The following is a 13,217-nucleotide window of genomic DNA, read 5'->3' as shown; positions in this document are numbered from 1 at the left end:
GATTCAGATTACAGTCAGGTATGGTAATAGAAAGAGATAACTTAGAGGTTTTTGCAGTAGTCTAAGAATTGCTAAGGTCCTTAAGAAATAAAGAGTAGGGGATGAATGCCTGTTGGAATACTGTTGATGCAACTTGATTAATTGGGTGTGAAGTGATGAAGGGAGAGAGGATAGGAATTGAAAATATTGTTGGTGTTCGTGGCTTGGGTGATCAAGAAGAGAGGGGGGTTCTCTTAATAAGATTGGGAGCACATTAGAAGGAAGATGTTTTAGAGGTAAGATAATAAATTCAATTTTCAGTGTGTTGATTTTGAATTGCTGCCATAACTAAGTAAAGATTTTTTTTAAGATTATTAGAGAGCAAGAGCATGCACACATGAGCCAGGAGGGAGGGACAGAAGCAGAGAGAGAGGAAGAAGCAGAGTCCTGGTTGAGCAGGGGTGGGGCTGGATCCCAGGACCCTGAAATCATGACCTGAGCTGAAGGCAAACGCTTAACTGACTGAGCCATCCAGGCGCCCCAGAAAAGATTTGCTTTTTCGTTCTTTCTTTTCTTTTCCTTCTTTTCTTTCTTTTCCTTCTTTTCTTTCTTTTTTTTTTTTTTTTAAGATTTTATTTGTCTGAGAGAAAATGAGCAGGGAGAGGAGTAGAAGGAAAGGGAGAAGCAGACTCCCTGCTGAGCAGGGAGCCCAATGCAGGGCTCGATCTCAGGACCCTGGGATCATGACCTAAGCCGAAGGCAGATGCTTAACCCACTGAGCCACCGAGATGCCCCCAGTAAAGATTTTCTAATAGTCGTAAATGTGGTTTGGAAAAAGGTCAGATCTAGAGCTGGGAAGTTTTTGATATATTAGTGATAGGTATAAAATACCATGAAATTGCTGAGGGAAATTCAAAGTGAGAATAAAGCCAGAGACAGAACTTTAGGTACCAAGAATAGAAATGAGAAGAGATTAGAGATGATGAGGAGAATCAGGAATTTGCAGGAGGAGATTCTTAAGGAGACCGAACAACAGGTAAAATGGTGCAGAGAAGTGTAAAGGGTAGGGAAGCGTTGAATGTTAAAGGAGGCAGCATAGTTCTTTGGCATAACTGTTTTCTTACCTTACTATGAATAGGATTTTGGCTTTAACTGTGGGTAATGTTATTTACTTAGTAGAATTTGCTTTATAAATAGTGGCCTTAAATTATAACTATGCTAGGGGATCTAACATTTTGATAACAAATTCTCATAGGTTAGAATGATTTATTTTCAGAGTCCTCCACAAGGGGTTACTCTTGTCTAGGAAAACACAATCTGTTAGATTGCCTACAGTATGCTCCTATCTTTGCGGGATGCTTGCACTGTTGTGTTTCCTTCAACATTTAGATAATAGTTTCTTTATGGCTAGAGAAAAAAAAGAAATACAGGTAAAGGATTAGATTTGAAATAAAATGTTCTTTTGATACTGGTATGAAGTGGTGAAGTCATGGCTGATAGGGACTACACATGCTTTTCAGTTCTGTTATAGCTTCATGCCTTAATCACATCATCTATTCTAAAAATTTTTTTGAGGTAACCTCAAACTGATAGAAAAGTTGTGAGACTAGTACGAAGAGCTACTGTATACTCTTCATCCAGATTTCCTAGTTCACATTTTACCACATTTGCCTTATTCTTTCCCTTTCTCTTCCTGAACCATTAGACAGTAAGTTGTAGACATACAGCCACATCACTTTTTAATTCTTCAGTGAATGTTTCCTAAAAACGAGGGTGTTCTCCACAGTACCACAGTCAAAATTAGGACGTTAACATTGTTATCCATCTAGTAAGCAATCCCGAGTTCAAATTTTGCCAGTTGTCCTGATAACGTCCTTTATGGGTTGGGATATCATCCAGGATTGTGCATTGCGTAAAGTTGCATGTCTCTTTAGTCTCCTCAGGGTGGAGCAGTTCTGTAGTTCCTTGTCTCTCATGACCTTGACGTTTTTTTTTTGTTTTTGTTTTTGTTTTTTTTAATGATTTTTTATTATATTATGTTAGTCACCGTACAGTACATCCCCGGTTTCCGATGTAAGGCTCAGTGATTCATTAGTTCTGTATAACACCCAGTGCACCATGCAATACGTGCCCTCTTTACTACCCATCACCGGTCTATCCCATTCCCCCGCCCCCCTCCCCTCTGAAGTCCTCAGTTTGTTTCTCATAGTCCATAGTCTCTCATGTTTCATTCCCCCTTCTGATTACCCCCCCTTTCTTTATCCCTTTCTTCCCCTACTGATCATCCTAGTTCTTATGTTCCATAGATGAGAGAAATCATATGATAGTTGTCTTTCTCTGCTTGACTTATTTCACTTAGCATTATCTCCTCCAGTGCTGTCCATGTTGTAGCAAATGTGGAGAACTCGTTCTTTCTGATAGCTGAGTAATATTCCATCGTATATATGGACCACAACTTCTTAATCCAGTCATCTGTTGAAGGGCATCTCGGCTCCTTCCACGATTTAGCTATTGTGGACATTGCTGCTATGAACATTGGGGTGCATATGGCCCTTCTCTTCACTACGTCTGTATCTTTGGGGTAAATACCCAGTAGTGCAATGGCTGGATCATAGGGTAGCTCAATTTTTAACTTTTTAAGGGACCTCCACACTGTTTTCCAGAGTGGCTGTACCAACTTGCATTCCCACCAACAATGTAGGAGGGATCCCCTTTCTCCACATCCTCTCCAACAATTGTTGTTTCTTGCCTTGTCTATTTTTGCCATTCTAACTGGCGTAAGGTGGTATCTCAGTGTGGTTTTGATTTGAATTTCCTTGATGGCTAATGATTTTGAACATTTTTTCATGTGTCTGTTAGCCATTTGTATGTCTTCATTGGAAAAGTGTCTGTTCATTTCTTCTGCCCATTTTTTGATTTGTTTATTTGTTTCTCGTGTATTGAGTTTGAGAAGTTCTTTGTAGATCTTGGATACCAGTCCTTTATCTGTAGTGTCATTTGCAAATATATTCTCCCATTCCGTGGGCTGCCTCTTAGTTTTTCTGACTGTTTCCTTGGCTGTGCAGAAACTTTTAATCTTGATGAAGTCCCATAAATTCATTTTATCTTTTGTTTCTCTTGCCTTTGGGGATGTGTCATGAAAAAGGTTGCTTTGGCCGATGTCGTAGAGGTTGCTGCCTATGTTCTCCTCTAGAATTTTGATGGATTCCTGTCTCACATCGAGGTCTTTCATCCATTTGGAGTTTATTTTTGTGTATGGTGTGAGAGAGTGGTCAAGTTTCATTCTTTTGCATGTAGCTGTCCAATTTTCCCAGCACCATTTATTGAAGAGACTGTCTTTTTCCCACCGGATGTTTTTTCCTGCTTTATCAAATATTAGTTGCCCAAAGAGCCGAGGGTCCATTTCTGGGCTCTCTATTCTGTTCCATTGGTCTATGTGTCTGTTTTTGTGCCAGTACCATGCTGTCTTTGTGATCACAGCTTTGTAGTACAGCTCGAAATCCGGCATTGTGATGCCCCCAGCTTTGTTTTTCCTTTTCAACAGTTCCTTGGAGATTCGGGGCCTTTTCTGTTTCCATACAAATTTAAGGACTATTTGTTCCAGTTCTTTGAAAAATGTCCTCGGTATTTTGATCGGGATAGCATTGAAAGTGTAGATTGCTCTGGGTAGCATGGACATTTTAACTATGTTAATTCTTCCAATCCATGAGCATGGAATATCTTTCCATCTTTTTATGTCTTCCTCAATGTCTTTCAAGAGTGATTTATAGTTTCTAGAATATAGGTCCTTTACGTCTCTGGTTAAGTTAATTCCAAGGTAACGTATGGTTTTTGGTGCTATTGTAAATGGGATGGATTCCCTAATTTCTCTTTCTTCGGTCTCGTTATTCGTGTATAGAAATGCAACTGATTTCTGAGCATTGATTTTGTATCCCGCCACGTTACTGAATTGCTCTATAACTTCTAATAGTTTGGGAGTGGCTTCTTTTGGGTTTTCCATATAGAGTATCATGTCATCTGCAAAGAGAGACATTTTGACTTCTTCTTTGCCAATTTGAATACCTTTGATCCCTTTTTGTCGTCTGATTGCTGTTGCAAGGACTTCTAGTACTATGTTGAATAATAGTGGCGAGAGTGGGCATCCTTGTCGAGTTCCTGATCTTAAGGGAAAGGCTTCCAGCTTTTCCCCATTGAGAATAATATTTGCAGTAGGCTTTTCATAGATGGCTTTTATGAGATTGAGAAATGTACCTTCTATTCCTACACTCTGAAGGGTTTTAATCAGGAAAGGATGCTGTATTTTGTCAAATGCTTTTTCGGCATCGATTGAGAGGATCATATGGTTCCTGAGTCTTTTCTTGTTGATATGATGTATCACGCTGATTGATTTGCGAATATTGAACCACGCTTGCATCCCAGGTATGAATCCCACTTGATCGTGATGGATAATCCTTTTAATGTACTGTTGGATTCTATTAGCAAGTATCTTGTTGAGGATTTTGGCGTCCATATTCATTAGGGAAATCGGTCTGTAATTCTCCTTTTTGAGGGGGTCTTTGCCTGGTTTGGGGATCAAGGTAATATTGGCCTCATAGAATGAGTTTGGTAGCTTTCCTTCTGTTTCTATTTTTTGAAATAGCTTTAGGAGAATAGGTATTATTTCTTCTTTGAATGTTTGGTAGAATTCCCCAGGAAAACCGTCCGGGCCTGGAGTTTTGTTATTTGGAAGGTTGTTTATCACTGACTCAATTTCTTCATAATTAATTGGCCTGTTTAAGGAATCAATTTCTTCCGGTTTCAATCTTGGTAGTTTATAGGTTTCCAGGAAGGATTCCATCTCTTCCAGATTGCTTAGTTTATTGGCATATAGCTGTTGATAAAAATTTCTAATAATCCTTCCAATTTCAATGGTGTTCGTCGTGACCTCTCCTTTTTCATTCATAATTTTAATAATCTGGGTCCTTTCTCTTTTCTTTTGGATAAGTCTTGCCAGTGGTCTGTCAATTTTATTGATTCTCTCAAAGAACCAGCTTCTAGTCCTGTTGATCTGCTCTACTGTACTTCTGGTTTCTGCTTGATTGATTTCAGCTCTAATTTTGGTCAACTGCTTCCTCGTGCGTGGATTAGGCCTGTCCCTCTGTTGCTGTTCCAGCTTCTTGAGGTGAGAATATAAAAACTGCATTTTAGATTTTTCTATTCTTTTGAGTGAGGCTTGGATGGCTATGTATTTCCCCCTTAGGACTGCCTTTGCAGTATCCCATAGGTTTTGGACTGTTGTATTTTCATTCTCATTGGTCTCCATAAATTGTTTAATTTGATTTTTGATTTCCTGGTTTATCGAGTCATTCCTGAGCAGGATGGTTCTTAGTCTCCAAGTGTTTGAGTTTCTTCCAAATTTTTCCTTGTGGTTGAGTTCCAATTTCAGAGCGTTGTGGTCTGAGAATATGCAGGGGATAATTTCAATCTTTTGGTATCGGTTGAGACCTGTTTTGTGTCCCAGAACATGGTCTATTCTTGAGAATGTTCCATGGGCATTAGAATAGAATGAGTATTCTTTGGTTCTGGGGTGTAGTGTTCTATATATATCTATGAGGTCCAACTCGTCGAGTATGGCATTCAAAGCCTTTGATTCTTTGCTTAGTTTTTGCCAGGGTGTTCTGTCTATTTCTGAGAGTGGAGTGTTGAGGTCCCCTACTATTAATGTATTTTTATTTATATGTCTCTTTATTCTGGTTAAGAGTTGGCTTGTGTATCTTGCTGCTCCCCTGTTGGGGGCATATATATTTATAATTGTCATATCCACTTGTTGAATACTTCCCTTAAGAATAATATAGTGCCCTTCTGCATCTCTAACTATAGTCTGTAGTTTAAAATCCAATTTATCTGATATGAGAATTGCTACCCCAGCTTTCTTTTGAGGTCCATTTGCGTGAAAGATGGTACTCCATCCCCTTACTCTCAGTCTGAATGCATCTTTGGGTTCGAAATGAGTCTCTTGTAGACAGCAAATGGATGGGTCATTTCTTTTTATCCAATCTGCAACCCTGTGGCGTTTTATGGGATGGTTCAAACCATTTACATTAAGACTGATTACTGAGAGATATGATTTTAATGTTGCCATGTTGCCAGTAAAGTCTTTGTTTGTATTGGCTGTGACTTTCTGTTCTGTATCACTCTTGGGGCCTTTTTACTTTTATAGAACCCCCCGTAATATCTCCTGTAGGGCTGGTTTCGTGGTTACAAAATTGGTTAGTGACTGGCGATTCTGAAATGTCTTTATTTCTCCATCAATTCTGAATGACAGCCTTGCTGGATAAAGGATCCTTGGCTGCATGTTTTTCTCTGAAAGAGCTTTAAATATGCTCCCCCAACCCTTTCTCTCATTCCAGGTCTGTGTAGACAGGTCTGACGTAATTCTGATGCTTTTGCCTTGGTACGTGAGAAATTTCTTTGCCCTGGCCGCTTTCAATACTGTATCCTTGCATCTAATATTTGCGAATTTCACTATGACGTGACGTGGCGTAGGTTTGTCGTGGTTGAGCTTGGGAGGGGTCCTCTCTGCCTCTTGGACACGAATGTTTGTTTCCCTTGCTAGATTAGGGAAGTTTTCAGCTACAATTTGTTCAAATATCTCTTCTAGACCTCTGTTTTTCTCCACCCCCTCGGGGATGCCGATGATTCTAACATTGGATCGTTTCATTGAGTCAGTAATCTCCCGTAACCTACATTCGTGGGCGTGGATTTTTTTAAGACCATCTTCTATTTTCATTTTTTCCTCTATTAACCCATCCTCCAATTCACTAACCCGTTCCTCTGCTTCTGCGACCCTGGCCGTCAGAGCCTCTAGTTTTGCCTGCATTTGGCTCATAGAATTTTTAATTTCTGTCAGATTCGCTCTCATTTCTGTCCTTAGGGATTCTATATTCTCAGTAACCTTTTCGTTAATAGTTTTTTCAATTCTACTCATCATTTTGACCATCGTTACTCTGAATTCCATTTCTGATAATTTGGTTACATCCATATCCATTATTTCTGTGGCAGAGGCCACAGACTCACTGTCTTTTCTTTGCTGGGGGGGCTTCTCCTTCTTGTCATTCTGATGAAGAGAGGTTGCGGGGTTTCCAGAACCCAAATTATTGACTGGGTCCCAGGCCGTGCCCCTTGTTTTATAGGGATCTTAGGGATGTGGGCTTCTTCTTTAAAGATTTTATTTATTTATTTATGTGGCAGCCAACCAGCGAGAGAGGGAACAGAAGCAGGGGAGTGGGAGAGGAAGAAGCAGGCTCCCAGCGGAGGAGCCCGATGAGGGACTCCTTTCCGGAACGCCGGGATCACGCCCTAAGCCGAAGGCAGGCGCTCAATGACTGCGCCACCCAGGCGCCCGGGTTGTGGGCTTCTTGATTTTTCAGCCTGCCTTCTGTGTTCTGGGGGAGGGGCCTGCCGCGCCGATACTCAGGCAACCCTGTTTGGGTAGAGTCTCCGTGTCCCCTGCGAGGGGGGATGGGGATGGGCACTCTCTGAGCCGGTATTTCCAGGCTTTTGTTCTCTGGCGGCTTTCCCTGGCGGTTTGCTGTGCCTCTTCTGAGAGTCAGAGCAGCAGCGGCCGAATTTCAGCCTTTAACTCCATTACTGTTGGTGCTGCTCAACCCTGCAGCGTCCCGGGATGTGCGCCCCACACCCGGCGTCCCAGCCCTCACTTCCAGGGCCGGCGCGTCTCTGTCCTTTGTGTTTCTAACGCCGCCAGCCGCCCCGCGCGCGTTCCCGGAGCTCCCGGTCTCAGTCTAGATCCAGTGAGTGCACCGGTGTTCCGCGAGATGCCTGGTGGCGCGCGCACCCGGCTCACAGTCTCAGTCTGCTGTTTTGCGGGTGCCGTCCGCGAGCCCCGCCCGCTCTCCCGTGCAAGTGGCTACCGCTTCCCGGCGCCCGAACGCGGCGGCTCCCTCCCCCTTCCGTTTATCTTCCGATATCTGTGCACGGTTTCATGGCTCCCCGCTTCGTACCTCAATACTCAGCGCTGGAGATGTTCATTTGTAGAGATCCAGATGCGTCTTCCTGCGTCTCAGGCTGGTTCCGTGGTTGTTTAGGCTGGTCTGGTACCTATCCAGCTCGACTCGGAGGACCGGCTGAAAACGGTGTCTCCTACTGCTCCGCCATCTTAACTCCTCCTGCCGACCTTGACGTTTTTTGAAGCATTCAGGCAAGCTATACTTTGTACCTTGTCTCTCCGTTTGGATTTGACTATTTCCCCGTGATTGTATTCAGGTTATGAATTTTTGGCAGGACTAGCATAGAAGTAATGCTGTGTTCTCATTGCATCATATCAGGAGGCACATGCTGTCTATATGTCCCATTAACAGTGACTTTTAACTTTTATCATGTGATTATAGTGTCTGTCTGATTTCTCCATTTTTTGTTAATTATAAGTATTTTATACTAAGTCATAGTGAGTCTTTTGTGAAGAGATACTTTGAGATGGTGTAAATATTTTCTGTTCCTTGTCAAACTCTCAGCCATTAGTTTAGCATGATGATTGTTGCCAAATGGTGATTTTTCTAATTCTATCATTCCTTCCATTTTGATGCTAACATTGCCCCAGATTTTCCAGTGGGAACACCTTCAAGATGACTCCTTATAGGTCCCTCATCTTTATTTACATAGTTATTTTGTGCTTTCCTTAAACCTGGACTCAGCCATTTCTCCTTTCAGTGAAGGATGGTATGTGGAAACCAAAGCGTGGGTACTAAGTGTGATTCTTGCTATTAGAATATCATCATTTCTAGGTCCTCTCAGCTGATAACCTGGGAAAACGTGTATGCACATACTGCCACCCGCCACTTTGTCTATTTTTATGACTCTATATGTAAAAGAAACAGGAGTTCATACTAGTATCTCCCATCGCAGTCCAATACTGGAGCGTTTATTTTAGAACTCCATTTTCTGATAAGGAGAAATCTGGATCCCACTGACCTCAGTTTCTTTACTTATTTGTTCACTCTGTTGATGTAACCAGTCTCCTGACCTCCTGGATGAATTATTGGCCCCGGCCTTGTCTCCATGCCAGGTGCACTGGCCAAATTCTGTGTCCTGACTGGAGGTTTGGGCCTAATCAAGTTATCTTAAGGAATGTCTTTTTGATGGGTATTGTTCCTCTTCCTGGAGTGTACTGTTACCTTGGCTGACATCTTCTGGGAGCAAAAATCCTTGTGACAGAATTTCATCCTGACTTAAAGTGTGTCTAGGGATCTAGGGACTTAGAGCCTCCTCGGTGGTGAGCCACGGTTTGAAGTGGGTAAGAACAGAGTGGCAGGAAGGATGTGAACCTGGCTAACACGTGGGTTGTAATCCTAGATTTCACATTTTTATAGTCCTTTAGCTCACAGATACTTTCTTTTTTTTTTTTAAGGTTTATTTATTTATTTTAGAGAGTGAATGGGGTGGGGCAGAGGGAGAGAGAAATTCCTGAAGCAGACTCCCTGCTGAGTGCGGAGCCAGACTTGGGGCTCGATCCCAGGACCTTGAGACCATGACCTGAGCTGAAATCAAGAGTCGGCTGCTCAACCGACTGAGCCACCCAGGTGCCCCATAGCTTACAGATATTTTTATCAAAGTTACTAGTATTTATTGAGCATTAAATTTGTATGAAACACCATCCAAGGTGCTTTACACATGTTATTTCTAAGCATCATAAAAGCATTTTGATATTTTTTTACCTGCAAAATGAGAATAATAATAGTATCTACCTCATAAAGCTTTTGTGATGGTTAAATGGTTCAATCCATTTCAGACTCATGGCTTAGTGCCTGGCAGTTAGTATGGGCAGAATAAATGTTAACTGATTAGAAATAGTGGTGGTGGTATCATCTCTGTTTTACAGCTGTGGAGACAGGATACAGAAGGCTAAGTTATTTGCCCAAAGTTACACAACTTAAGAAATATTAAGTCCAGAATGACCAGATGTAGACCTTTTCCTCCCATCTCTCTTTCTTGTGCCTTTTCCTCTTCACTACATTGCATCTTGATTTGGAGCTTTTAAGAAAAAACTATAAGAAGCATAATTAAGAAGTTACTGTTTTTAGCTAAATTTAGCCGATCTCTCAGACTTGGATAAAGGTTCTGGGAAGGAAGAGGTTGCCTCCTGGTCTCTAGTTGATGTAGCACATATGTGGGTGATCCAGGAATTGTCACACAAGACACGGGAAAGCCTCACAAGGCCAAGACAATTGAACACCTATAGGCTGCATCACCTGGAAAAAGATGTGGGGCATTGGTGCTCCAGCAAAATGTGAGGAAGTGCTGGGGGAAGCCTTGCCTGTTTGATGTATTGCAGATGTGATATATGCCCTACTACTGACTTCCTTAGTAGTAGGATCATATCACATGTCTCAAGACGCTGAGATTTCTGCAAATTCTCCACTTTCCAGAGCCTCCCCTGCATTCAGTAACCTGCATCTTTATGTATTTTCCATGAATTATGGTGCTTGATCATTTGTGAAACTTAAAATTCTAGTTCTCCCAAAGAATCCACACAAAAGGATGGTGACCAGTGTGGATGCTACTAAAAATTTCATAGAGGAAGTCATTTAGATTTCCGGAGGAGTTTTCATTGCACACCTGAGGAGTGACTGTTTATTTGACTTTTCTGATTCTCTGAAGGCCTTGTCTGCTACTTGGGTTTTAACCAGTGTCCACTTCCCTGACACTGCCCTTTCCTTGGAGAATTTCACACTCCTTTTCCTCCCCAAGCAGAGCATTTTAGCTCCAAATTTAAATGCACAAACCCATCAGGGTGCTCAGAAGAACAAATGCCCTCTCGTTAGTATGATTCTTCTTTTGTAGAGAGCAGTCAGGGTTATATTTAGCACAAAATGTTTAGTGTTATCTTTTAAATAGGGCTTGCATCCTTCAACTCCTACAGGGTTAGGCGGGATTAATGAGTTAGAGGTTTGCCTTTCCATTGGGGTTAGCTCTGTTAGTTTCAGCTATGGTTGTGATGTGTGTAAGTGTGCCCAGTAATGCCAGATCTGATTTTTCAAGAAAAGTTTGAATTCTCTGGGGGGTACCTGGTTGGCTCAGTTGGAGGAGCCTGTGACTCTTGGTCCCAGGGTTGTGAGTTAGAGTCCCATATTGGGTGTGGATATTACTTAAATATTAAAAAAAAGTATGGCAAGATTGAAGCCATGGAAGTTATAGAAGATAGGAAGAGATGAAAAAGGAGAGGATTTGCTTTTGTAACTTTTGATGATCATGATACAGTTGACAAAATTGTTGTTCGGAAATACCAACTATTAATGTGCATGATTGTGAGGTGAAAAGGTCCTTTCTAAACGAGAAATGCAGTCTGCTGGATCACATAGAGGTCGGAGAGGTGGATGTGGCTACTTCATGGGTGATGGAGGAAACTTCGGTGGAAGAGGAGGCTGTGGTGTGGAGATGGTGGCAGCAGAGGTGGTTCTAGAGGATGATGGCAACGATGGTGGTGGTCTTGATTATAGTAGTAGAGGAGGCTGTGGTGGTGGTGGGTCCAGGATATGTACACCAAAGGAGGTGGATATGGTGGCGTTGGTGGAGGAAAAGGTGGTTACAGTGAAGGGGGAAATTTTGGAGGAGGTAACTATGGTGGTGGTGGGAACTATAATGATTTTGGAATTTGTAGTGGACAACAGCAATCTAATTATGGACCCTTGAAGGGGGAGCAGTTTTGGTGGAAGAAGTTCGGGTAGCCCCTATGGTAGTGGTTATGGATCTGATGGTGGAAGTGGTGGATATGATAGCAGAAGGTTCTGAAAGAACACAGAAGAAAAGGGCTACATTTCTTAGCAGGAGAGACAGCGAGTTGTCAGGAAAGCTGCAGGTTACTTTGAGAGTCGTCCTAAATGCATTAAAGGAATTGTAAAAATCTGCTGCAGAAGGAATGATGATCCATAGTCAGAAAAGTCACTGCAGCTTAAATAGGAACCTTAGTTGTGTAGGACCGCCATAGCCACAGTTTGCAAAACATGCAGCTATTGCTTAGTGCAATGCAGTGTCAATTAGATGTACATTCCTCTTTTTCTTTAAAAGATTTTAAGTAATCTCTACACCCAACATGGGGCTTGAACTCATGACCCTGAAATCAAGTCACTTGCTCTACTGACTTAGCCAGCCAGATGCCCCAGGTGTACATTCCTGAGGTCTTTTATCTTTTGTAGTTTTGCCTTTTTCTTTTTCTTTTTCTTTTCATTATATCAGGTATATTACCCTGTAAATTATGGTAGTGGTACCAGGAATAAAAAATTTAAGGAATTTTTAACTTTTCAAAAGTAAATAAATAAAAGAAAGGAACAATTTTTCTTTGTTTCCCAGATGAGGCTTTAATGCATGTTCTCATGTGCACTACAGGTATCAACTCCATTGTGGCCATTGCGTCATACACGGGATATAACCAAGAAGACTCTGTTATCATGAATCGTTCAGCTGTAGACAGAGGCTTTTTCAGGTCAGTTGTTTATAGTAATTTTCAAAACACAGATACAGTGCAAACATTAATACTTTAATCAAAAAAAGTTCTTAAAAGAAAAGGGGAAAAAAGTTCTTTAAAAATAGGTTTGGCTTGTATGTATCCAAACTTCTTGGTGGTTTTGAAGGTCAGGCTGGAGGAAATTTTGATCTGACAACAGAACTTTTTCTGTTAAGACATTTACTCTTTTGCCTCCATTCATGAAGCTTTGTGGATATCTGGCAGGCACTTACTGTTCTATAGATATCTGGATAGAGTTTAATGTGGTGAAATCAGTACCCTCTCCAGAAAACAGGAGGCCTGGTTGATGGTCATGAATGACTGAAGACACTATTTCTTGTGTCTCAGGATTTTCAGATGCTAATATTTTGAGGTCCTCACCCCCTACTCTTTTTGGTAAGCAAATACATGTTTGCATTTAGATAATACAGAAATGTCTAAAGAAATAAAAATAAACCTATTACTTTTAGGACCTATAAATAGCTATTAAAATTGTAGTGTTTTTTTTTTAAACTTTTTTAAAAATTATGCTTCAGTTATTTTATTGACAATCTCAAATACATAGAATATGAAGATTGGTTAAAAACTGGAAATTTAGAAGATGGGATTTTTTTTCGGTATAGTGTCAGAGGATAGCACTAGGACCAGAGGGTGGACGTGATAGCTTAGTATCATAAATTCTTCACTAGGAATATTGGAGCAGATCCTGAGTGAGCATATCTGGGGGGTGTTATGGAAGGGA

The 13,217-nt window shown here is 41.4% G+C and overlaps 1 protein-coding gene across 1 annotated transcript in view; it reads left to right on the top strand.

The window, feature by feature from the left end:
• POLR2B (RNA polymerase II subunit B) overlaps positions 1-13,217 on the top strand; it is a 55,014-nt gene that overhangs the window by 27,898 nt on the left and 13,899 nt on the right. The window contains exon 17 of the mRNA XM_040624952.1: positions 12,358-12,454. Within this exon, the coding sequence (XP_040480886.1) occupies positions 12,358-12,454 (97 nt within the window). The remainder of the gene's footprint in view (positions 1-12,357; positions 12,455-13,217) is intronic.

This window comes from Ursus maritimus, unplaced genomic scaffold (assembly GCF_017311325.1).
Source record: "Ursus maritimus isolate PB19 unplaced genomic scaffold, ASM1731132v1 scaffold_8, whole genome shotgun sequence".
NCBI lineage: Eukaryota > Metazoa > Chordata > Mammalia > Carnivora > Ursidae > Ursus > Ursus maritimus.
This window is presented reverse-complemented; position numbering and strand designations above follow the sequence as displayed.